Here is a 25,767-nt window from a genome sequence, read left to right as displayed (position 1 = left end):
AATCAGAACACTGGTAATTGTGCCTGTGTTTCACTAAATATAATTGAAATATCATTCTTCCATTTGGATCCAACTCCCCAGTATCTCATTTTCAGGACTCAGTGGCACTCTGCATCTTTTAAATCTATATCCTGTGAAGATGCAGATTCCTGACACAAGGTTACACTCAAAGGACCAAGAGTCAGAGCTCTTTCTGTTTTTGTTTTGCATTCTTGAAAATAAGCTAAATGGGATCTCATTCACAGGCCTTCACATAAACATACTACCAACTACTGAAGTGAAGCTATTTGATGGCTTGCTCATCAGTTATCTCCATGATCTACCATGATCTATCACACATATATATGTGAAGGACATCAGTGAGTCGGGAAAATGAATGGAGGACAATGGACACTTGCTAGAGGCCTTATACCCATGTATTCAACAGATTCTATTCCCCAGTGTTTTAGTCTCTAAGTCATTCTCACATCTCTGTAAACTCTGGAAACTTTTCCCAGTGTCTCAAATTATTTTAGTATCTTTCAACAGAACCTTGAATTTCACCTATTCTAATTAAACAAACAAGAGTATAATGGAACTATCAGAACTTCCTTCAAATTCTATTTTAATATGCCTTTCTAGAGAGCATCCCACATTCCATGTCCTGAATATCTGTTTTGTGTTTATCAAACTGGTCATAAACCTCAAGATTTTGGTCTATTTTATATATCCCTTATTTCTACCTAATGCAGTGATGTTCCTACTCAGTCTTGCCCTTCCCTTGGCTAGTTCCACTCTGATACTCTACCACTGGCCTCACTTAGTAATCTCATTCTTATCCACTTCAGTTGATATCCACAGTCACTCCTACCCTGTTATGTCTGTTGTACACATTCACTACACAGTGATAATTAGGAGAAGCACTGAGTTTAGAATTGAAGAGCCTCATTTCAAATCTCATAGCTACCCCTTTCAATACTCAGAAAAGTCCCTTTAATATCTATAAGTTCAGGCTCACCATCGTGACCATAATTTGGCCAGCATGTCAAACACATATTGAAGGATGAGTGAGTACATTGATTAGCTGCTAAAATTTCTTCAAATTCTGAAGTTCACTGAGTTTTTTATTCAGTCAATAGATAAAAAGAATATTCAATTGAGAGAATAAAAAATAAACAGCAAGAGAGTACAACAGAAAGTAAAAATAAAAATTCAAGAAAAGATTTTAATCATAGAAAAAGAAAAAATATTATAAAGGAAAAATTTCTTCATAAAACTAAATATGAATAGTAACCTGAAGATAAATGTAATTCTTGATTTATAAAACAGCTTTATAAAAACAGAACTACATGAGGGTAGGGTATTGAAGGAAACCAAACAGAAAAATCATGAAGTAGAGATATCTATACAGAGGGTTAATATATCTAATATAATATAGTCTACACAAATGTATTCTTGACTTCAAGTAAAATAAGTCCTCTACAGAACTAGCCTGATCTTGTTTATGAAGAAAACATGTGACCACAGCTCTGTGAGATTTTTCCTAAAACTCTATAAGCAGGATTCTCAGATAAATAATGAATCAGAATTAACATACAACTGATTTTGCCTTTCTGAATTGATGACATAGACCTGCATCTTTATTCTAGTTCTGCACTGGCATCGATCTATACAGTGGAGGAATACAATGGAGTTGTCAGTCAGGCAAGCTTACAGTCTAACTGCAGGCCTGGCACTTATTAATTATGGGAACATGGGACAAAGAGTCAACTTCTATTAATGATAGCTGCTTTATTAGTAAATAACAGGTTATAATAGCACAAGCATTTTCAAAGTCACCATGATGACTTTAATAAACAAGTGTTAGGAACAATTGTCTATCTCAGATGGGAACACTCAAAACATTGTTATTCCTTTTATCTACATTCTCTCATCAGTTACCATAGTATTTTGTAAAATATATAAAATTCTACATGTTTAAAGGGTCACTTGTAGAATTTTCAACCACTATTAAAGAAGAGAATAAAATGTTTATTTAATCAACAATAGAAAATATGTAACATTAAATATGTACAACTGTGATTCTTTGCTTATTTTCAAGAATAATGAACAAAAACAGAAAAAGCTATGACTCTTGGTCCTTTGTATTTCTCTGGGCCCCTATATGAAGATTTTTCTATAATAGATACCAATTATATTTCTGAGAGGCAATTAATGAATTAAGAATTCCTATGTCACATACTTTGTACTCTTCAAATGCAAGGAAGAAATGTAAGATTTATACAAAATTTGAGACCTGAAAGTAAACAGTTGGTCCCATGACTATAATTTTAACTAAAAGTAGCAAGATGGACAGAAAACTATATTATTAGCAGATTCAGGAGCATAAATAAAGTGTCAAATAGCATAATTTTTCTTGACTAATTGCAGTAGGCACAATTATCAGAGATTATACTTTTGTTCTTATGACAAACAACAGCTCCAGATAGAGGAAACACAACATAATAATTTGGAAATAGTTTCTTATTTATACAAAAAAATATAAAATTTCAGGGACCAAAATTAAGTTAAAATAAAATTTCTTTAGATAATATCATTTCAGATTATACATTTCCTACAATTAGTTGCATAAATAATCATGAATTCTAGACTACTAAGAAAGTAATTAAGAACAATATGAATGTAACTTATATATATATACTTTTTTCAACTGCTCCTTTTCTATCAGAACATTCTTAATCCTATTTATTTATTTTTACACCAGAAATGAACCCAGGGGAGCTGAACCACTGAAAGATAGCCCAATCCTTTTTTAATTTTTTAGGTAGTGACTTGCTGAGTTGCTTAGGGTCTCAATAAGTTGCTGAGACTTTAAAATTGCAATCCTCTTGCTCAGCCTCCTCAGCTGCCAAGATTACAGGATTGCTGACACTGCACCCAGCATACTCCTAATTTTTGATAGAAGCCATGTACACCAAGAAAAACTCACTTTCAGAATCTTATCTGGGTTGATATTTACAGAATTTTTATGTTCTGCTTTCATATATTGAATTCCCTATGACTTTGTATGAAAAATTAATAAAATTAGAATTTCAATATTAATATGAGAAACAAAAACCATATTCAATACATAAAAATGTTTTAGACAACATAGATATAACATCCGACTTTAAAATATGCAGTTCAAATTTGTAAATCCAGACATTGTGTTAACTTGAAAATTATTTGTAAATTGTTTTATTTTCTTTTGTTTTTGAAATGGGATTTCACAATGATGCCTGGAATGCTCTGGAATTCCTGATCTCAAGCAATACTTATGCCTCAGTCTCCCAAATAGCTGGGGTGAACACACACATGCCACTGCACCCATAAGCTCATATTAAGAAAAAAGAAAGTAAGATGTAATGATCATGCATTGAGGGAAATAAAGTAAGTATATTAAATGATAACAGCTTGATCTCAGAAAATGTAAAGTCCCTATAAACAATAGCTCTTTCTTCTTGCACAATTAATTTCTCTTAAGATTAAGGACTTCTTCCAAAAAATAAGGGTTGAACCCTAACTTAAAATAATGTTTTAACTTTTAAGTCTAAGTATGTATTACCATGAATACTCAGGGACTGTAATCAATAAGGGCATTTTGTAGTAAAAGATAATCATCACCAGACTGCAGAGCAACAGAGCAGTAACAAACTTGACAGAAACAAAAGCATTTTACAAGTCCTCTCCCCTCTTCTTAGGCTTTAAAAAAATCCTCAGGTCCTCAAGAAATTAAAGGATGGTAGAAAAGCTAATATTCAGGGGAGAGTATAAAGATTTTTCTGCTCACCTGGGCATTTCAAGATCTAAATAGATAATTCAGAAATCAAAGAGTGACATGGTTTATACCCCATGGTCAGGGATTATACTTGGAATGACAGAGATAAGGCTGGGATCCATGATGATAAAATCTCTAAAACTCTAATATACTGGCTAGTGATGCATTTCCAAGGTACAGCAATTCACTAGCATGTATAAGGAGATGAGGAAAGAAAAGGAGAGGAGAGGGAAGAAAGGACCCTTGGAGAACTCATACTCATCATCACTTCTAATCTAGACTCTTGGAGGACTGCTGGCTGATGAACTATTCTAATGCACTATTGTTTCATACATAGTTGTACCATGAAATTTCACCTCATATGTAAAATGCAATATCTGTTATTATTTTGAGCCTCCAATCAAGGTTGATTAGTATTTTAATGTAAACACTTACCCACTATGACCACTAGCAGCAGCATAAGCTAATGCCATCTGTCCAAAGTTATCTGTAGCAGAGACATCAATACCATTCTGGAGAAGCAGTTCAGCTATGTGTTCTGATTCGTGTTCCAGAGCAAGCATGAGGGCTGTTCTACAATAACATAGATAACTTCAAATTTAAGTAATTTAATAGAATTATTTGAACAACTAATTTATAATATTTTTCCAACTCAACATCTTTACAGATACTAATACACATAAACATCTTGGGAGAGCAAATGTTCAGTTTTGCAAATCACCTCAAAATCAAAAAGAAAAAAAAAAACTTCTTTCCCAAGCAGGGAGAAGTTATGAACTTAAAATCCTTCAATGAACAATAACTACGATGAAGTCATTTATCAGAAAATGGTAACGATTTCAATTAAAAAAGCTCCATTTCTTTCCTAGTGTGATGTGATACATTGTAACTCACAGTCAGCTGAAGATGAAACAAAACAAATTATTTCCAGATTGCTAATAATAATAATAGTGATCAGGAAATATATTTATATTTAGTCATAAGTATTATCTTCAAGGTGATGCATTACAAAAGCGAGGAAAGAAATCTAGTTGTGCACGAATCTAAGACTTATCTTTTTTTCTCTTTACAAACTGTCTATATCTTTATTAAAGGAAACATTTATCCCATTAAAATTATTTCCTTCTACATGCCCCTTCCAATTAAAAACAAAAATATCATAATATATTAAAAATTTACAGCTTCTGGCAATAGAAATTAATAATCACTTAGGAATAAAGTAACATCAATATTCTAAAAGGAAAGAAATTTAGAACTGTCAACCAACTGACAAAATATTTTTAAATGCTTATTTATGCTCAATACATCATTTCAAAAAGAACAATATATCAGAAGTTAAAAATACAAAGAAAGTTTTAAATTTTCAATACTGAATCAAAATGTAAAGTAAATGTCCATACTTTGCAAAACTAATAGGAAAATTCTTTAGCTAACAAAATATCACATGACCACAAGCCAAATAACAAACATCTGACAATACTTTTGAATCATATTCAGGCTTATTTGTATTGCTTAGCTTGAATAATTGATTTTTTATCCTAACTCTGGTTTCTGTTTATATATATCATTCTATTCTAAATAATTGTATTAATATTGTCCTTCCTATTGAGCTAATAATTTTTGCTTGAGTGATTTTTACTACACCACTACGGTTTTATAAATGAATAAAGTACTGTACCTTCCCTTCAGGTCAACATCATATATATTTGCTTTCCTCTGAATTAATGTCTCTACCATCAGCATTTTTTATACTTATGGCAAGTAAAATTGGTATAATGACACTCTGGAAAACAACAAAAACAGGAAATTTTCCAAATTCCACAACTGAACTAAAACTCTTACAAAATGCTGTCTGAACGTGAACTAAGGGTAATTTCTTCCTTCTCATTTCACTGCACTTCCATATGTGCTGACCCTTCTCTTTGCAATGCTGCTCCTCTGCCTAGAGTTGCCACATAAACTTTAGTCATTTCTTGAGAACACAGTCGCATCTTTTTTCTCAATAGTCCTATACCCTAAAACATATGAGTAAAGAATGTAAATATTTTATTTAATTAATAAGCCAAATTTTCAACTCTATATCAGGGTTTATCAATCTACATTCCAAAGAATATTTACTTTTCCAGAAATATCAATCATTATCAGAAAGGTACCCTGGTTCACTGCTACAGAAATTTTGCAAAACTGTGCATTATGTATCCTTTATTACGGACACATCTTTGCCACTGCTTAACAGTTTTTTCACATTGATTTTTCATAGCAAACATTTAAATGTGAAGAACTAAACTTGCAGGTATAGGCTATTCAATAACATGGATGTTTCCTCGATGTTACTCAAGTCCTCTTTATTCTCTTCCATTTATGGTGTTAGAATCCCAGATATCAGCAGCACAACCTAGGATCATGTTGGTGAGGCTGTGCTACCGAGGCAGGCTGCTACCGCGGCTGCTCTTCTCACCTCAGAAGCCCAGGATTTACTTCCCCGCGGCTGGGCGTGTGGTCATGTACAGGTTTTACTAAATTGCTGAGGATCTCACTAAATGACTGAGGCTGGTCCAAAGCTGATTCTCCTGCTTCAGTCTCCCAAGGACCTCAGTGACCTCTGCCAAAGTGTCTGTGAATGGTGTTCACCTGCATTATCAGCAGACTGGAGAGGGAGAGCATGCAGTTCTACTGCTTCCTGTGATGTTGGGATGTGGAGAGAATGATTTTGCACCCCAGCTTAAGAACCTAAGTAAGAAGCTCTTCACTGTGGTCGCCTGGGATCCTCAAGAATATGGACATTCCAGACCCCCAGATAGAGACTTCCAAGTGGACTCTTTTGAAAGGGATGCAAAAGATGCTGTTGATTTGATGAAGATGCTGAAGTTCAAGAAGGTTTCCCTGCTGGAATGGAGTGATGGTGGCATAACTGCACTCTTTGCTGCTGTGAAATATCCATCCTATATCAATAAGATGGTGATTTGGGGAGCTAATGCCTATGTCACTGAAGAAGATGAAAGAATTTATCAGGGTATCTGGGATGTTTATAAATGCAGTGAAAAAACAAGGAGGTCTCTAGAAGCCCTGTATGGATATGACTACCTGTCCAAAACCTGTGAAAAGTGGGTGGATGGCATAGGACTGCTTAAACATCTACCAGATGGAAACATCTGTCGGAACTTGGTACTATTGGTTCCGTGTCCCACCCTAATTGTGCACAGGGAGAAGGATCCTCTTGTCCCACGTTTTCATGCTGACTTCATACATGAGCATGTGAAAGGGTCATGGTTACATCTTATGCCAGAAGGCAAACTCAACATGCATTTACATTTTGCTAATGAATTCAACAAGTTAGCAGAAGACTTCCTGCAATGAAAATGCCCCTAGGAACTTTTTTATCATAGTGGTTCCTTAGCATCCCACTTCATCACGTCACTGACTGTTAGTTACCATGATGCCCTGAAGCTCAGCACTGGGGAGCATATGATCGTGGCACGGTCCGGTGAGAGTCACTGCAGAGTTCCAGGGGATGCAGACACCTCCACTTCCCCAGCGCACCCCAGGGATGGGATCTCACTGCTGGGTCTGCAGCAGGACAGGTGGCCAGCAGCACAAGAGGGGTCATGATGGTAGAGGTAGGAGTTCCAGGCATAGGCCACTGTCCAGGGAAAGCCGAGCCTCCAGGTGACTCAGGTTGGAGTTGGGCCTGGGTTCAGAACCCAGCTCTGCCATCTCCGAGCTGTGTGACCTTGGACAAGATACTTAACTCCCCTGGGCCTGAGCACCCTCACCTGCCAACTGGGGATAACAGCAGGACCTTGCTCACAGCACTCCTGTTTGGGTCAAATGGGGCCCCATGGGTTAAGAGATGGGCCCAGGGTCTGGGCAGGGAAACCACCAAAAAAAATTAGAAAAAGAGGCTAAGAGAGCACATGTGGAGACTCTCAAGGTACAAATGAGGTTTGCAAGGAGGTCTGCAAGGGCAGCCTTGTCCTGACCCCGTGCTGGGGCTACAGGAGACATGGCCACTGGGGAAGTGGCCAAAGGGTGTGTAGAAATGACCCACTACATTTGCATACTCGGACTACTTCAAAACAAAATGTTACTTAAAGCTTGTGGGCAGATTTTGATGAGGAACTGGGCATGGGTGGAAAGTGGAGACTGGCTGAAATGAGCCCAGATCCCAAGGATGCAGAGCAGCTGAACACAACAGGGAGATACCTCGAGGCTCACCTCAGGGCCTGCAGGGGGCCTTTTCAGGCTTCCCCCAAAGGGGGCCCTTGTGAGGGTACAGACTGGGCCAGGTTTTGTGCTTCCAAAGCAGAGTCCTCAAAAGCAGAGCAGGGCCTGACCAGGGGCCTGCCAGGGCCAATGGTCCCCTGGAGGAGGAGGGACAGGGGGCTGCTCACTGTGGTGCACCCTGGGACATCTGATCCTTGGCTCAGAGGTTTTTGGCCAGAATCTCTACTCTGGGGCCCTGGAAGGAAAAAGCCATCAGGCCTGGGGCCCCTGGAGGAGCTCGGGACATGCAGGGATACCTGGCTGGGTGTGCGGTGCTCCAGAAGCTGACAACCTCAACCCACAAGCAGGCCATGTCTGGACTTAGGGCATCCAGTGCTAGGTAGGATCACCCCACAAAGGGTGCATGCAGCCACCCTCAGCCCGACCTGATGAGCTGCAAGGCCTCACCTGCTTTTGCATGGTGTCCATGGCCTGCATCATGCACTTGGGCATCAGCCTGTGGCTCCATGCCAGGATAGCTGGCTGCTCCAGGGACATGCTCAGGGTGCTACTCTGGAGGGGTGGAGAGGGCATGGGACAGCAGCCATCCCCGCCAGGACTCACCTCCCCTTCTACCTCTGTGCGGGCCATCCGCCCTGTGTCTTCTCAGGCTGACTTTCCCCACCTGCCTGCTCCTCCCTACCAGTCTCTCCCAGTGGCCTCCACCCCTTGGCCTGTCCCTGTGGGGGTCTGCACCCAGGACAGCAGCACCGCCAGGCAGGGCCCTGCTTTCTGTCAGCTGAGTGGGGTGACTCCTGAGGACTGGCCCCTGCTCAGTGGCATGGGCACAGCCACGTGGATCAGGCTGTTAGAATCTGACTCTGTGCCAGGCCTGGGACTACAAGCCACCCTGCACCCTTCTCCCTGCAGCTCTGACAGATGAGTTGACTTCTGGGTACCCCAGTCTCCCTGACTAGAGTCCAGACTGGAGCAGCATTGACAGGGGAAAGAAAGAGGCTGTCCCGTGTACTGTGGGATGCCGAGCACCAGCCCCCACCCACTAGATGTCACAGTCTCTGGCTGTGATGACCACAAATGTCTCCAGACATGGCCATTGTCCCCTGGGGAGCAAAACTGCCCCTGACTGAGGACCTCTGGAACAGACTCTTCTGCACCAGCCCACAGCAGGGGACACAATGCTGAGGGCATAGACACCAGAGTGCCTGCCATGCAGGAGCCCACCCACCACTCAAGGAGATGTGACTGGATGCCTGTTCATCAGTCCTGTTGGTGCCAGGTACCAGTCCGCTGGGCACAGCAGAGAAGAGGGTTCCTGCCCTCATCAACGGTCCACGCCAGTGTGGCAGAGCCTGTTGGAGCAAGTGGTGTGAGTGGCAGGCATAAGGACACATGACTGGGAAGGGCTCCCAGGAAAGGAGCTGTCTTTCTCTGGGACCAGTAGCTGGGCAGAGGAAAGAGGAGGAGTGTCCAGGGAGGCTGGAGGCAGTTTTGCCCTGCAGGTGAGCCATCCCACTTGCAGCAGAGTTGGAGGCTCAGAGCTCAATCTCCCTCACACCCTTTGGCCCAGGACCCAGGAAGTCCACAGGCCTCACACCCACAGACTGCCTCAGATGACCCAGATTAAAGATGACCTGGGGTCCAGAGCAAGGAGGTCCTGCCCAGGCCCAGCAAGCCAGGAGGTCTAGGACATGTTTGCAGCCTTCCCACCTCCTGTCCCTGCTCCCCAGACCATGGAACAGCCCACCTCTGTATGCCTGTGCCACACATGGTGATCTGGCCGGCCCCCACACGTTAGCAGAGCTTGGAGGAGACAGGGATGAGGCCAGCACCCAAGCTCCTGCTGGTGCCAGGCTTGAGGTGCACAAAGGATGAGTGGAAGAGCTTGTCCAGGGCATTGATAGGGTGGATAAGTTGCAGGCATGGGACAGACACATGGGATGCTTGGGTGCAGCCAAGGGCAAGTGCCATTCTATGACACCTGCTCAAGAACAATCTCTGGCTCCCTATTACCCTGCAGTTGGCACTTGATGTTCACCATGTATTTCAGGTCTCACCTTCCATCCTGCTCTATTCACCTGCCAGTGTGTCCCTGACTAAGCACAAACAGGCCATGCCCTCCAAACCCTTAGGAGGAGGAGTCCTACCCTGTCTCTGCTTCCCCAACCATGTGTGGTGGTAAAGGTGGTGGCTCCTCCTTCCTGTGCCCTGTGAGATCCTGCTGGCCACATTAGTGTCCCAAAGCACATGCCCACCACCTCTCTCACAGCAGCCAAAGCAACAAGGCCAGCAGGCTGGCCCAGGGCAAGACCTGCCTCAACCCTGGAAGGCCATTGTACACTGAGCAGCAGGAGCCAAGGCCAGCTGGACCCAAGGGGCAGCCACACCCAGTGTAGGCCAAGCACAGTGAGTGGGAAGAAGCCCCAAAGCAGATTTCACATCTCCTTACTTTTCAAAAAAGCTGAAAGCCTCCTTTTCATTGAGATCTTTCAATTTCTAAGGGCTAGTAAAAAATGTGAGTGAAGAAACCAGAGCAGGGCCTGACCATGCCTGGCATGGGGTCTGTGGCTGCCTGCAGGGGCCCCAGTCTCAGAGAAACTTGCAATGACCATGGTGCATAGGAGAGAAAGAGGCCACGGTGAGCATGAACCAGTTTGGGGACTCCTAGGACCACAGGGTATGGCCAGCAGGGTGTCTGGAGAAAACCCCACCAGCAGAGTCCTGACCATGGCAGCCCTCCCAGCCAAGCCGGGAGCTGGGAATGCACCTGGTCGATCTTCACAGCAGTGGTACTGGCATTGGTGGGGAGGTTCAATGGCTCCAGGTAAAATGTCCTGAGGGAGAAAGACAGGTTTAAGGGGGCCCCATCCCCAGTTTCCAGCTGGGCAGCCTGGCCTCCCCACTCCAGGTAGAATCAGAGGCAGCCTGACAGCCCTGCCCAGCCCTCCACCTGGCCTGCTTCTCCTCTCCTACTCAGAGCCTTGTCCCCACCTGGTGCTGGATGCTGCTCTGTACTCGCTGGCTCCAAGTCTGTCCCCCTCTACCACAGGGGTTGGCTGACTGTAAAGCCCCAGGCTTGAGAACCAGGCAGTCTCAGGGACACTTCTCAGCTGGGCTGTGGAATGCAGTACAGGCCACAGAAAGGAGAATCGAGCCACCCTTGTGCTGATAGGTCTTTATTCACAGCATGGGTGGGCTGGTCTTGGCGGTTCCTGCCCCAGAAGAGAACAGACCCCCATGCATGGGGACAGTGTGTGTCCCACATAAGGTCCTGATGAACATGTGCTGGGTGAACAAGTGAATGACCAGAGCCCATGTTTAAAACACTCCACAAACAGCACAGAAGAGACTCATGGCCTAGTCCATCCAGAAGGGCGCTAAGATGTTCTTGTCCAGCAAATGGACAGAAGCATCTGTCTCCCATTTCCAAATGGCAAAACCAGGCCTAGAGAGGATAAAGTCCTTCTCAACCACCCTTTGTCATCTAGGCAGGACTCCGGAGGGGCCATGGGCAAGCTGTGGGGGACATGGGAGTTACTCCCATAGACCTGTGCTCCCTCCTGACAAAATCTGTTCCCTCTACTTCACACTTTGGGGATTGTGAATGGGATAACGCCCATGGCACTACACCGCTCTCTCAAGGCCCAAGAAGCCCAGGGCCCCATCTCTGCTCCTGCCCCCATGCAGAGCGGACCAGCAGCTTGGCTCAGCAGAGAGGACCTGCTTTGAAGCCAGATTATTGGCCATGTGACCTTGGGCATGTTGTGTACACTCCTGGGCTTCAGCATTCCCATCTGTAGAATGGGTTAGCATGACCTACAGTGCACACTGCCATCAGACTCTCATGCAGGCAATGTGCTCCAGAAAAAGTGTCTGGCCTGCTCCTCACACTGAGGGTCTGCCTGCCACCTGTTGTGGTGGCTTTCTGAATCCTGCCCCCAACTTAGGCCCAAGTAAACACCTGATCTTGTGGTAATACTGCTGGACATTCTCCAAGGACTGGGTGTTGATCTCCTGCTGCAAATAGTCTGCTGCCTGTCTGCCTGGAGGAGGAGGTGCTTCAACATTCTCCAGAGCTGTGGAGGAGAGGAGGGAGGGCAGGGCTGTGTCCCAAGGGCATGGTGGCCTTGGCTTGGCCCCAGTGGTCCCCCACAGCCTGCAACTCACCTTTCATGAAAAGCGCAACATGCATTCAGAGGCTGGCCCTGCTCTCCCAGCAGAAGGGCAGCTTGGAGAAGTGGTAGCTGTCGAGGTAGAAGACCACCTTCAGGCCTGTTGGCTGCCCTCTATGTGGTAGAAGATGTTGGTGTCTGCAGGGGCCTCAGAGCCCCACCCCCTCTGCCACAGCAGCTTTATATCTCCCTTCCCCTGGTGCCAGAGTGGCATCCTAGCACCTCTCTGCCTTCCCCATTCCAGACGGATAGCCTCAGACCTCCCTGCCCTTCAACCCTGCTCCAGAGGGATAGCCTCAGAACCCCTCTTCCAAGCCTCAGGATGGCACCCTGGGACTTCCATGTACACTAATGGCAGAGTAGCATCCTGTGACCACATAATGTTCCCTCCAGCCTAGAGGGGCAGCCTCAGACTTCCCATCCCACAGGGTATCCTCAGACAGCCCCACACTCTGCAGCAGCCTGTGACCTCCCTCTTGGACAACTTCAACAGGTGTTGTTCTTGGCCCTGACCCTGACTGCCCAGCAGGGGGCCAGCAGTGTGTCATCAGAGAACCCCATGGTGCTCTGGTCACCCCTTGCCTGGTAGGTCAAGGTCCCACCTGGCAAAAGCTGCCCTCAAACAGCACCTGCATCTTATTCACCATATGAGGAAGAGCTTAAGGCAGGGAGGGCAAAATGAAGTAGTTGGAGCCCCTGCTGCTTCACTAGTTGATCAGGGTCCTCCTGAGCCCAGACCAGCCCCAGACAGGCAGGCACTGCAGTCAGCTCAAACTGGGCCTCAGAAGCTGACCCCCATGCAGCAGTCTGCATTTCTGGCAGGACCACCCTACCCCAAGGAGGCACAAGTGGGTCCTTGAGGGAGGCAGACCTCACAGAGCCAGACACAGAGCATACGGACACACAGGCTGCGGCAGCACTGCAATTTCAAGGAGATGTGATAGTGAGGAAAAGGTGTCTCAGGGGCTTTTCATGGAGTGAAATGAAAAGAATGGGAATTGCTGATCTAGAGCGTGGCCTTCTGCCTCATAAGTGCTGCAGTCCTGGGGATGGCTTGTGACATGGACACCCCATTTCCACTACAGAGTTTCTGAGGTAGGAGGTCTGGGGTGTATTCTGAGAAACATTTTTTCTGGAAAGTTCCCAGGACCCATGCACAGCAGCAGAGCTCTGGAAGCAAGCACAGCGTTCTCAGACTTGGCTGGAGGTCACCTGGACAGCTCCCCTGGGACCCCAGAACACAGGGACCCTCTACCCAGGCCCCACGCCACAGTAGCCAGCAACTGGGATCTGCATCTGGGATGCCCCCAGCTGACTCCAGGTTAGACCCACGGGGAGTGGGGGACCATGGCTGTGCTGCCTCTACTGTGGCCCAAATCCTGTCCCTGAGTACTGAGTGCTCACTACTATGGATGGTGGGTGTTGGGTAGTGGTTTTTCGAATGGATTGGGGGGTCAGGACAAAGGACTAAGGAGCGTAAGTCAATTATGCCATTAGTCCTTAATCTGAATGCTTCACTCTAAAGAAGGAAGACTCCAGGGTGGAATTTTAATGAGAAGTGCTGTGGACCTCTTTTAAGACCTGGTGAAGACAGCAGGATTGATGAGAGAGAACCCCTCTTTTTCCATTCAATTAGGGGCATGAGGTTTGATGTGTTAGGTTCAAGTTCACCTTGGGCAGCTGACCTGCACACAGGAGACCAGGGCAACAAGCAGCCCCTTCAGCCTCACTGTCCCAACTCCTACAGTGGGGGTGGGAGGAATCACTCACTGGTCACACAGTTCTTGTCCAGCTGCTTAAAGTAGAAGGAGACACTCTTCAGCTCTGACAGGGTCACCCAGATGTCCTCCAGCATGGTCCGTTCCTCCTTCTGCAAGAAGATACAGTGAAGGGACCTCAGGTGCCACCCACACCAGGCTTTCAAGCTCACGGTGCTGGGATCTGAATCTAGGCATCAGGCTACATTGGGGCCTCCTGAGCACCAGGTCCAGGTGTGCTCTGGCTCACCCCACAGCTTGTCCTGTGGCCCCCATGGGTCAGAACTTGCCTCTGCTCTGATTTGCTGAGTGACCTGGTAAAGCCACCTCCTCTCTACTCAGACAACGGTTACTGACTTAACCATTCCCGCCGCCTTCTGTGCTCCTACAGGAGATCACAACACCTGATTTCTCTTTCCTCTCATCTATAGACACAACTGGGGCCAAGTCCTGATAAGTGGACCATGCTCCACATACCACCCAACTTCCCAGACCCCCACCCCACGACAGGGGCACTGTCCACATCCCAGAAGAACACCACATCTCCCCCTTATCCTCCCCCAAACAACCCACCTCTCCCTGGGCTGTTACCATTTTAAGTTCAACCCAAATCCAATTTCTCACCTGCCCCTAAGTCTGTAAGCCTCCTCTGCCTCATAATAAAGCCCCAGTCCTACAGACAGGGCCTGCAAACCTCTCCTCCCAACTGCCTCACTGCTCCCGGGGCATGCTGCCTTTGCTGGGGACTTGAGCACATGCCGTTCCCTCTGTCCTGTGCTGTTCCTCAGATCATCCACCTGACTAGCTCAAATGTCACCTCTTCAATACAACCAGCTCTGACTCTGAGTCCCCAAGCAACTCCTTGCACAGTCTTCCACTCTTCCTGCCATCTTCCCTCCTTCCTCCATCCATTCTTCTCAGTTCCCCCAGTCGGAAGGTAAGCTGCAGACCCCAGCAGGCAGCACCCGGCACCTCCTGACATTAAAGCCAAAGTGGATGAAGCAGTCTCTGGCTCTGAGAAGACATTGAGGCCTGGGGTCCCCACTACCTTTTGTGTTCAGTGTGTTCAGACCTCTCACCAGCAGAGCGCCTGTGTGTGGCTTCAGCCAGAAGGGGGCATTCTGAGGCAACACTTACCACACAACAGCCAGTGGCTGGGCCTAGCTAGCACAGAGCCAACCTGCAAGACAGGTATTTGTCCTGGGGACTGTGGTAGGACACTAAGGAGCGTCCCTGGCCTCTGCATACCAGGTGCCAGTAACACTACTGCCAGATCCCTCAGCTGCCATGACTAAAAATGTCTCCAGATGCAGCCAGTGTCCCCTGCCTAGCTTGATCCACTGGTCTATGGCTCGTAGTCTGTTTCTCTCCCACCAGGAGATAAGATCCCCAAGTACAGGGGCTCCTTTGATCACTGGTAGACCCCAGTTTCCTAACAGCAGTACACAGAAGATGCTCAATTAATAAATGTTGTGTAAACAGACTAGGTCATAGGTGCCAGCTGGGAGGGACATTGGCAAAGGGGCCTCCCACCTGTCTGGCCCACTGACCACTGCAAGCAGGGACTAATCCAGCCACTTGTTGGCTCGCTACTGCTCTCCTCATATTCACCATTGTTGTTTTAGCAGTAACTGAGGGCTGCCAGCAGCTGCTTGAAGAAGGTGCACAAGGTGGCCACCAGGGCCTGGCAGAAGATGGTGTCCCTGTGCAGATGCAGCTTGGTGTCTGTGGTGGGGACAGGCCACCAGGCACTCATCTCCTGCCCCACATGAGCACAGGACAGGTGGCCTCTGCCACCTCAAGCAGCCAGGAGACATCCAAATCCTGGGAAAACCTGGGTGGGCACTGGCACTCCCTGTTCTGATCCTGTAGCACCAGATCCGTTGGTGGCCCCACCTGCAAGCTCTGACCTCAAGGATAAACAAAAGAACTAAGCCAAGCCCCATTTGGAAGCTGTGAAGAACAGTTCGGTCTCTGACTTATGAGAAAGGATCAGCATGACCATTGACCAGCATCAGTAACCCCCTGGGCAAAGGGCACACACCCCAGGCCTGCCAGAGCAGGTCACTCAGCTGAGAAAGTGTACCTACTCTTCTTGCCCTTCCCTGAACATGCAGGGGAAGGGGCGTGGAGATGGAACCCAGCAGGACCCTGCTGCATTCAATTCCCAGGCAAAGGCCACAACACCCACCATGACCCTCCCTGCCTGCTGACCTTCCACATATCTCTGGATGTTATCCACCAGGGTCTTGATGGTGCTGGGGAGGTTCCAGGGGTCCTCCTGGATGCTGATATGGATCAAGCTCCAGCCATGGACCATACACTCTTCTTTCTATTTGAACTCTAGGGCAGGAAAGGGAAGGGACAGAGGTAGCTTTGGAGAACAGTGGCATAAAGGCCCATGCCCCATCACCAGATTGCAAAGTTCATAACCCTAGATCCAGTGAGTCAGTAGGACCCTAGGATATAATCCAGGCTTTGAAGGATAAGTATATGGTAAGTGTGCTATGACATCAATGTTCCATTCCCATCGCAGACATCACTAATCAATCTCAGCACCCTTCCTGCTGGTCTGAAGCCATGATCCACACCTACAGCCAATCCACTGCAGACAGCACAAATCAATTTTGGCTGTCTTTGCTCCCAGATCTGGACATTGAAACCACAGAATACTTCTGAGTTACTAGGTCCTTATGCCACAACCAACTGAGCTGGCACATGAGTTGTGACCTAGTTCTAACCCTTTCCTATATAGAGGAAGAAGCCCAGCACAGTGAATTCCCTAAGGTCACACAGGGTATGGGAGAACTGGAATTGAATGTGGACTTAACAGGGCCAAAGGCCAGGCAGACACAGGCCCCTGTTCTCTTGACATCTTCCCTGGTTTCTGATGTATGTGTGGTTTGGGACCCTCCCTGATTTTATTCTTGAAGTTCACCCCAGAATGGGGGTAATGACACAGCAGAGGGCCAGCTGAGCAGGAACCAACTCCTGCCTGGGAGCAGCTGCTGTCTGCATTCTCATCTACTGCACACCACTGGTAGCCCCTAAGGCCAGCAGTGTCTATCCTTCTTAGGGCCACCAGCACCCAGCACCAGGCCTGGCATGAGCTGGCTCTGGGGAACTATTTACCAGCTGCAGAGCTGCATGGATGGACTGGCAGTTGGGGAATGGAAGGGTGGACAGACGGTGAGCAGGAGGGTGAGCAAGTGGGAGAAAATGCGGGAGGACATAGAAATTCCAGTTCTCAATCCAATCATTGCATGAAGAAAGTCTCAGCTTGGTGCTGGTAAGGCCTTAGCTGTCTGCTCACCGAGCCCTCTTCTGAGGAGGCCCCAGGCAGTTAACAGTACACAACCACAGTGCAATGAGTGTTGCTGTTTCCTTTAAGTTGTTCATTATGGTTTTCATTAAAATATGGCCTACTACACTGCTTCATATATGGGGAGGATAAGACAAAATCCTTTAGAAATTAAGTTTCTGAAAGGAAGGTACCTTTCTAAAATTTACTTATTCATTCATTTAGGTACTGGAGAATTGAACCAGGGACACTTCACCTTTGAGCTACATGCATCCCAGTCCTTTTTTATTAATTTACTTTTTCATTTCTTTGAGACAGGGTTTTGCTAAGTTACCAAGGCTGATCTTAGAATTGTGACAGTCCTGTCTCAGCCTCCTGAGTCACCAGGATTACAGGCATACACCACAACGCCCAGCAGGAGATACATTAAAAAAAATAAAAGTCGCATCAATATTAAACCAGGCAACAAATGCACATGGTCTGCAAGCATGAGATGGAGCAGACCCTGTGGTGTGACTGAATGGGGGAGTGTGCTCCAGGCCTCTCCATGTGTCCCCAGTGAACAGGCCCAGAGGGTTCAGGGACCAGCCCCAGGCCACCAACTGTGCTTTGCAGCACCTGCACCTTCTACCACACATTGTTTCATTTTTACAATGCTTTAAATTATTTTTTTTTTTAAATGAGAGACATCATCCGATTCTAAGCAAAAGCAGCCGTGACTGGATCTGGTCCACAGGCAGGAATCTGTTGGCCTGGACTAGTCAGGGCCATCCAACAGGAGTGCTTGTCCCTGGTGTCCAGCCTGCTGCCCTCACAGTGACCCTCACCTTGGAGGCTGTGCTCCATGAGGAAATGCTTGATCTCCTCAAATGGCCTGCCCATCAGTGGTCCCTTGAGCAGCACCTTGATGGTGTCTACCTGGAGACAGAAGCCCCATGAGTGCAGCCCTACACCAAGCCTGCCCAGCCCAACACCAGGGATCTGCAAAGGCCCAGGGACCCACCCAGGGACAAGATGACCTGGTTGAAGAGGTGCTCCAGGCAGCCACGGAGCTTGTCTTGCTTGTCCCATGGGATGTGCATGTCTCAGGGCAACTCATTCCCTGGCTGGAGGAAGAACAGCCACTGTTGGTTGTTGCTGCACACCCTGCTCCTCCAAACCCACAGGGGATTTGTAGCCTTCCAGGCCCAGGTCCCTGCTGAGTCACTGGGAAAATCCCTGGACCTCTCTGAGCCTCTGTTTCTTCATCAGAAAACTGGGTAGGAGGCACTAACACCCTACAAGCTCAGTCTATCCTCTTCTTTGTTCTGTCTTCCCTCTACCAAGTCCTATTTTCTGTCTTCTTTTGTTCTCTGGAAATTATTGCCTTCTTGTCAAGGAAAATATTCCACCCTTTTCTAGAATACAGAACTCACATTCTTGCCATGAGTGAAATCAAGTTTCTTTGTTCTTTGACTGTTTTGCCAGTCACACAAGTGTTCTTTCAGTCAGCAACTTCCTTTCCTTGAAAACCATATCAAGTTTACAAATTCTTTGTATTACCAGAAGGTATAATGTCATAGGGTGACATTCAGGTTCCACCACAGATTGGTATAACCTGCTTTTTCAGGTTCATTTTTTATTAGTCTTTACCACACATCAAGTCTTCCAGAAGCACGGGGTGACTTATACACTAAGAAACAATATAGCAGATATCCTTGTACCAAGAGATTTTGTTTCTGATGTTCTCTCCTTTTCTTTTTTTTTACAATGTTTCCCAATTTTTTTTTGCTCTACATTTAACTATTAAAAAGGGGTTTATTTTATTAATAAATGGGCTCCTCTGTGGTTCACATACAATCATAAGTGAATTTTAAATTCCATTTTATACAAACATCTCAAAAATATTGGGAATAAAGTATGGTAGGAAATATTGCTCACATTGCTAATAAACATGCATATAATGAAAGGAGGAAAATGTTTTGTTAGTGCATATACCTCCAGAGCAGAAAATCTACCCAAAACAAAAGATCTAAAATAAAACATACAGTAGCTGATTACAAAAAAAGGTAATGTCCACAAAACTAAGTTTTTCATGCTATTCTACTTTCCAGTACTATGCTTCAGGTAATCAATTAGCATGGCTAGATGTTGGATGCTTGATGTATATAAGAAGTGATACCTGCACATTGAGGAAAATCTGTCATCTTAAGGGTTGTTTCTTTTTGTTTATTCTGGTACTTTAACATTTTTAAAAGAATATTTACATCAAACTTCATTGAATTACAATGACATTCCAATTATAATAGATGACAATGCCTCTAATCACTAGGCACTTTTAAAAGGGAGTTTAGGCTTTACAGAACCCTTCTGGTGCAATCCCATATATGATATTGCCTCATCCCACCACCCTTTTCCCACTAAAAAATTACCCCTCAGGGGATATATTATCTCATATAGCCTGATTAATTTACTATGGAAGAAATTAGTATAAAATGACCAAAGGAAATGCATCATTTAAGAATAAAACAGCCTAAGATGTCAGATTTGAAAGAGGAGACAAATTGTATATATTTAAAACTAATTAAATAATTTAAATTTGACTTGTACTTTATATGTTAGTGAGACACAAATATAGGCTATTTTCTTTCTTTTAAAATTTCATTCACATAATGGAAAATTTCTTCTTTATTAAAAATATCACATTTTGAGACTAGAAACAGTAAAGTGCATGAGAAGTTTAAAATATGAATTTCAGAAAACTCTTATAGCAACAAAAAAGTAGAATAAAGAAAAACTTAAAAACACAGACACAACCTTTTCCTGTTACTGTGCCATAATTAACATCAAGTAGCCAACCACTTTTCCCCCTCAGAAAATGAGAAAATGATACTACATTCACTGCTTCTTGAGTCACAGATTTTCAACTGGCTCCTCCTGAGCAAAAAAAAAAAAAAAAAAGAGGATTCCAACATATCTGAAGGCATCAACAGTTGGGAATAAACCAGTAGCTTTTTAATTCAACCCTAACAGACAATGGAAACAAAGATTAAAAGCATATGATGGCCATTTGGCAGCTAGAGTCAGGATAAATTGATCCAAGGTTTTCAATTACTGCCCCAAATCTGTTCTCTCTCCCTCAAATCCTTTCTATTGTTAACCTCAATCAAACCCAAAAGCCATTTAACCTACTTTAGGAAACACAAGAAATATTTGTATGACTTTCCCCTTCTGAAACTTTGATCAGGGCCTTTTTCCTCAGAAGTTTGTTTTATAATTATTTGATTGTAAAGGCAAAATGATGTATCTCTTTTTCCAGTATAACCAGATAGAAAACAAGGCTAAATAAGAATAATGAAAAAATACTGGACACCAATTTTGTGGGCATCCTAAATATATCAAATCCTATTTTCAAGATGTATGGCAGTATAAATTACCTGCTGTTGCCCTATAAATAAACTAGAGAGACAGGCTTAGAATACTCATAAACAGATTATAACTAATATTAGGGACAAAGAAAAAAAAAAACACAGTGGTTTATCAAAAAACCAAAACAAAACAACCAGTGTTTAGCCAACAAACAGTCACTTGCTGTAAAATGCTTGATTTTGAAAGCATATTGTGCAATCATCTTTTAATTTCTCAAATGTTCTTACTACAACTAGAGGTTATACCATAGTTTATGTACTGATCAAGCAAATTTAAGTGTTTTGTTAATGTGCAAATGACTTGGGGAGTCAAAAATTGGTTTGATATAAAGGAAAACAAATTCAAGAAAGTTTTCCCTGGAAGGCATGCCATCATCATTCAATTTAAAATCTTATATTTATAGTTTTAAAAACTGCCTTTTACAAAAAAAATCAACTGGCTCATTTGAAACCATTCAAAAGAATGTATTCATTTTTCTAAAACAAATACATTGATGTTTGGCCTCAAATAGGTGATTAATCAATTATGAATGCTGACTCCTAATATAATATGAAGAAAATTCAATCTAAAAACACATTAAGTTAAAATTTTGGAAAGACAATAGTACTTTGGTTCCACCCTTAGTGCCAAATGATATCAGTATGCACAAAAATGTACAAAGTCTTACAGCAAACCCATAATGAAAGGAACCTGAAGAAGCAGCTTAAGGATAGCCATACTTCAATCCTACATACTTTGATTTACAATTGTACAGGTCTATAGCAATAGATCCCCATCTTTGCAGGGCAGTACTCCACTACCTTCCATTAGGCAAGTGAACACCATTGACAAGAGGCAGGAGTGGAGGGTGGAGTTCAAGTTGTGTTAACAGTGAGAAGTGGTCTGAAGGGATGTGAGGGTGTGGACACCCAGTGATGTTGTTCTCAACCAGCCATTGAGGATCTAAAGGCCCCAGGACACCAGGCATGTTCATATGAGTCTTGGAATAGAAAATGTAGTCAATCATGCCTTTGAAATCAAACGTGTAATTGGTGTAAGGCATCAAGTTATTTTCATAGGCACTCTTAAGTTGGAGCCATGTGTAATTCTCCCTTCTGAGCTTCCATTTTTTCCATTGCAGCTGAAGTTCATAAGACACTCATTGTACCTTAGTTCCTTGAAATCTTTATGGTTGTCAGTTACTCCTCCATTGCTTAAATATTCCACAACACCTCAATCTGGCAATGAGTTAAGATCTGCACATAGCACCAACGGGATGGAATTAGGATCTGAAGTTCGGCTGCCAGGCCTACTTGAGGCTTTCTCCAGAATGTTTTTAACCTCTGAGCAAACATCATGGTCTGGATAAGTTTCACATCAGAATACTCTGGGTCCCAATGCATGTGGGCATTTGCCACTATAAGGAGCTGTTTGTCTGAAGCATGAATAGACTTCATACCTGCTCCAAATAGTTCTTTGTGGACCTCTAATACCACAGTGACAACAATGTTATCTTTTGTCATCACTCTGTTCAGCATAGCTTCGGATCCATCTGAATTAGCCATTGCCACTTGGTTAAATTCCACTGTATGCTTCTGCACCAATGTAAATTTTTCTGTTTTGAAGAATATTGCACAACCGTCCACATGCTTTCTCTCCTGCTCAGACATGATTTTGGCACGTGACTTTGGAGAAAAAATCCATCATATCCACGATCCTTCAATGCTGGCAGAAAGAGAGTGAAGTATTGCTCTGTTTCCACTTCCTGAAGACTAATGATATCTGTGTCACAGTTAACAATTTCTTCCATGATTCCCTTTTTCCTGTATTCCCAGTTTAATGCCCAGGATGGGCAATAGCCATATAGCTGCTGGGTAGCGTATTTATCACATAACACATTATAACACATAACTGTGAATGATGCTGATGGCAGAATTTGGTCTCGTTCTTTTAATGTAATCCATGGCCTCGGAGGAAGTTGCTCTGGATGAACTGCAAGATTGTCAAGCATGAAGTTCAGTAGCTTTCGTGTTCCATCTGGGTCCTGGTATAAATTAAGAATATCCTGTGATAAAGGATTGCCTTTCAAACCTAGAGTTTGTAGCTGGAAGAGCCGACCAAGTTCATAAGGCAAAACCCATAACAGATTGTTATTTAAAAGCAATTCCCTGAGAGACACCATGTTTCCTAGTTCTGCCGGTAGGTAAACAGCTGAGTTTATTGAATGACATAATCTGGTAAACCAGATTATGAAGCTTGGCAATATCAAGTGGAATGCGGCTAAGGAAATTGTCATTTAGGTGCAGTGCTGTCAAGTGTGTCAATGACCAAAGTGATGTACTTAAACTTCACACTCTACCCAAGATTTCTAATTTTGCCCAGTGAGATTTTTCCCATTGGCTACCTCCTCTGCTGACATGATGGTATAAATTCTGCGAGGATCTGGAGGTTCATAGTTTTCCTTTGGCATCCCTATAGGTCTGCATTCAGCGCGCCAGGGTGCGGGCGGTGGCGGCGGCGGTGGCGGCGGGGCTGAGGGCAGCAAAGACATGCAGGCAGCCCGCCGGGGGGAGAGGCACCTGCTGGAGGGGATGCGGGGCGGGCAGGCCGGTCGCCTGAGGAACCGGCAGGGGCGGCGGCGCGGAGTGCTGCTGAAGGGAGAAGAAAGGAGACTGATGGGGCCGGGGAGCGGGACTAAGGCCGCGCTGCCGGTCTTCGAGGACGGTGACCCTTGGCGCGCAGTAAAGGCGCTGCAGTCGCTGACATGAAGGCCCCAGCCAGAAGAAGCTGCGCCTCGGAAGCCGCAGCTATTGCTAGAAGAGCCTCACAGAACCTGGCCTTGGCATTGGCCTCCTGGCGCTGGCGCTGCCGCCGCTTTGGGGATTGCTGCTGTGCTGAATGCTGCTGGGACCAAGACCGAGCAAAAATGCCAGCTTTCGCTGCCTTCACGCTCGCTAACACACGTTCACACCCACTCAGGTGATGTTCTCTTCTTAGTATACCCTCCCTTTACTTTCTGTTTATAAGGACAAACATATGCATATTTCCTCCCTTCTTTATTAGTATATTGAAAGCTCTTTAAATAATCCTGTTTATTACCTTTCTATTCCAAGGCTAGACCAATGCCTAGCACATAGGTGATATCTAATAAATGTCACATCTAGTGAATATACTATGGCCTTCAAGCAAATGAAGTTCTGAATTCTGTAGTAGAAACTTCGGAAGATCTCAGCTTATCAAGTGCCTTGGGCAATTTCTCTTCATGTTAAAAGGCTGAACTTGTCTGGAAGTACAGTATGGCAACCATATCTCTTTTTTTTGTGTGTGAGATTTTATTTTTTTTCCTCTTTTTTTTGCATCTCTTATTTTTTTTTCTTTCTTTTTTTATTGTACACGAATGGGATACATGTTGTTTCTCTGTTTGTACATGGTGTAAAGGCATACCATTTGTGTAATCATAAATTTATATAGGGTAATGTTGTTTGATTCATTCTGTTATTTTTTCCCTTCCCCCCACTCCACCCACCCCTCTTTTCCCTCTATACAGTCCTTCCTTCCTCCATGCTTGCCCCCCTACCTAACCCTAACTCTAACCCTAACACTAAAACCTCCAAAACCCCATTATGTGTCATCATCCACTTATTAGTGATATCATTCGTCCTTTGGTTTAGTGAGATTGGCTTCTCTCACTTAGCATGATATTCTCCAATTTCATCCATTTGCCTGCAAATGCCATAATTTTATCATTCTTCATGGCAGAGTAATATTCCATTGTGTGTGTGTGTGTGTGTGTGTGTACATATATATACACCACAATTTCTTTATCCATTCATTAATTGAAGGACATCTAGGTTGGTTCCACAATCTGGCTATTGTGAATTCAGCAGCAATGAGCATTGATGTGGCTGTATCTCTGTAGTATGCTGATTTTAAGACTTTGGGTATAGGCCAAGGAGTGGGATAGCTGGGTCAAATGGTGGTTCCAAGTTTTCCAAGGAATCTCCACAGTGCTTTCCAGAGTGGCTGCACTAATTTGCAGCCCCACCAGCAATGTATGAGTGTACCTTTCTCCCCACATCCTGGCCAACATCTGTTGTTGCTTGTATTCTTGATAATCACCATTCTAATTGGGTGAGATGGAATCTTAGGGTGGTTTTGATTTGCATTTCTCTTATTACTAGAGATGTTGAACATTTTTCCATATATTTGTTGATTGCTTCTGTGAAGTGTCTGTTCATTTCCTTAGCACATTTGTTGATTGGATTATTTGCATTCTTGGTGTAGAGTTTTTTGAGTTCTTTATAGATTCTGGAGATTAGCACTCTATCTGAAGTATGTTTAGCAAAGATTTTCGCCCATTCTGTAGGCTCTTTCTTCACATTGCTGATAGTTTCCTTTGCTGAGAGAAAGCTTTTTAGTTTGAATCTATCCCAGTGATTGATTCTTGCTTTTATTTCTTGTGCTATGGGAGTCCTGTTGAGAAAAGTCTGGTCCTAAGCCAACATGTTGAAGATCTGGACCTACTTTATCTTCTATAACCTGCAGGGTCTCTGGTCTGATTCCGAGGTCCTCAATCCATTTTGAGTTTAGTTTTGTGCATGGTGAGAGAGTTTAGATTAGTTTAGTTTTATTCTGTTGCATATGGATTTCCAATTCTCCCAGCACCATTTGTTGAAGAGGCTTTCTTCAATAAATGCATTCTCCATTGCATATTTTTGGCCCCTTTGTCTAGTATGAGAAAATTGTATTTATTTGGGTTTGTGTCCATGTTCTCTATTCTGTACCATGGATTTGCCTTTCTATTTTGGTACCAATACCATGCCGTTTTTGTTACTATTGCTTTGTAGTAGAGTTGAAGATCTGGTATTGCAATACCCCCCTCCTTCACTCTTTCTGCTAAGGATTGCTTTAGCTATTCTGGGTTTCTTATTCTTCCAGATGAATTTCATAATTGCTTGCTCTATTTCTGTAAGGTATGTCATTGGGATTTTAATTGGAATAGCATTGAATCTGTATAGCACTTTAGGTAGTATGGCCATTTTGACAATATTAATTCTTCCTATGCAAGAACATGGGAGATTTTTCCATCTTCTAAGGTTTTCTTTAATTTCTTTCTTTAGTGTTCTCTAGTTT

General features: G+C 44.3%; 1 protein-coding gene and 1 pseudogene across 3 annotated transcripts; one reads left to right on the top strand and one right to left on the bottom strand.

Moving 5' to 3' along the window:
* Nucleotides 1-6,193: 6,193 nt before the first annotated feature.
* LOC306652467 (valacyclovir hydrolase-like) lies at nt 6,194-7,153 on the top strand (the record flags this gene model as incomplete). Of its 2 annotated transcripts, none has more annotated exons than XM_079125342.1 (2): nt 6,194-6,306; nt 6,385-7,153. In XM_079125342.1, the coding sequence occupies 2 exons, from the start codon at nt 6,200-6,202 to the stop codon at nt 7,151-7,153; spliced, it is 876 nt and encodes a 291-aa protein (XP_078981468.1). The 2 variants fall into 2 exon arrangements, with proteins under 2 accessions (XP_078981468.1, XP_078981469.1); XM_079125343.1 differs by having other exon boundaries at nt 6,200-6,300; nt 6,376-7,153.
* Nucleotides 7,154-21,349: 14,196 nt separating this feature from the next.
* LOC306652465 (CCR4-NOT transcription complex subunit 6-like) lies at nt 21,350-23,104 on the bottom strand (annotated as a pseudogene). The gene has a single exon. The product of its transcript is annotated as a CCR4-NOT transcription complex subunit 6-like (transcript).
* Between the last annotated feature and the right edge of the window lie 2,663 nt (nt 23,105-25,767).

The sequence above is a fragment of the Sciurus vulgaris genome (genome assembly GCF_902686455.1).
Source record: "Sciurus vulgaris genome assembly, contig: HiC_scaffold_237_arrow_ctg1, whole genome shotgun sequence".
NCBI lineage: Eukaryota > Metazoa > Chordata > Mammalia > Rodentia > Sciuridae > Sciurus > Sciurus vulgaris.
This window is presented reverse-complemented; position numbering and strand designations above follow the sequence as displayed.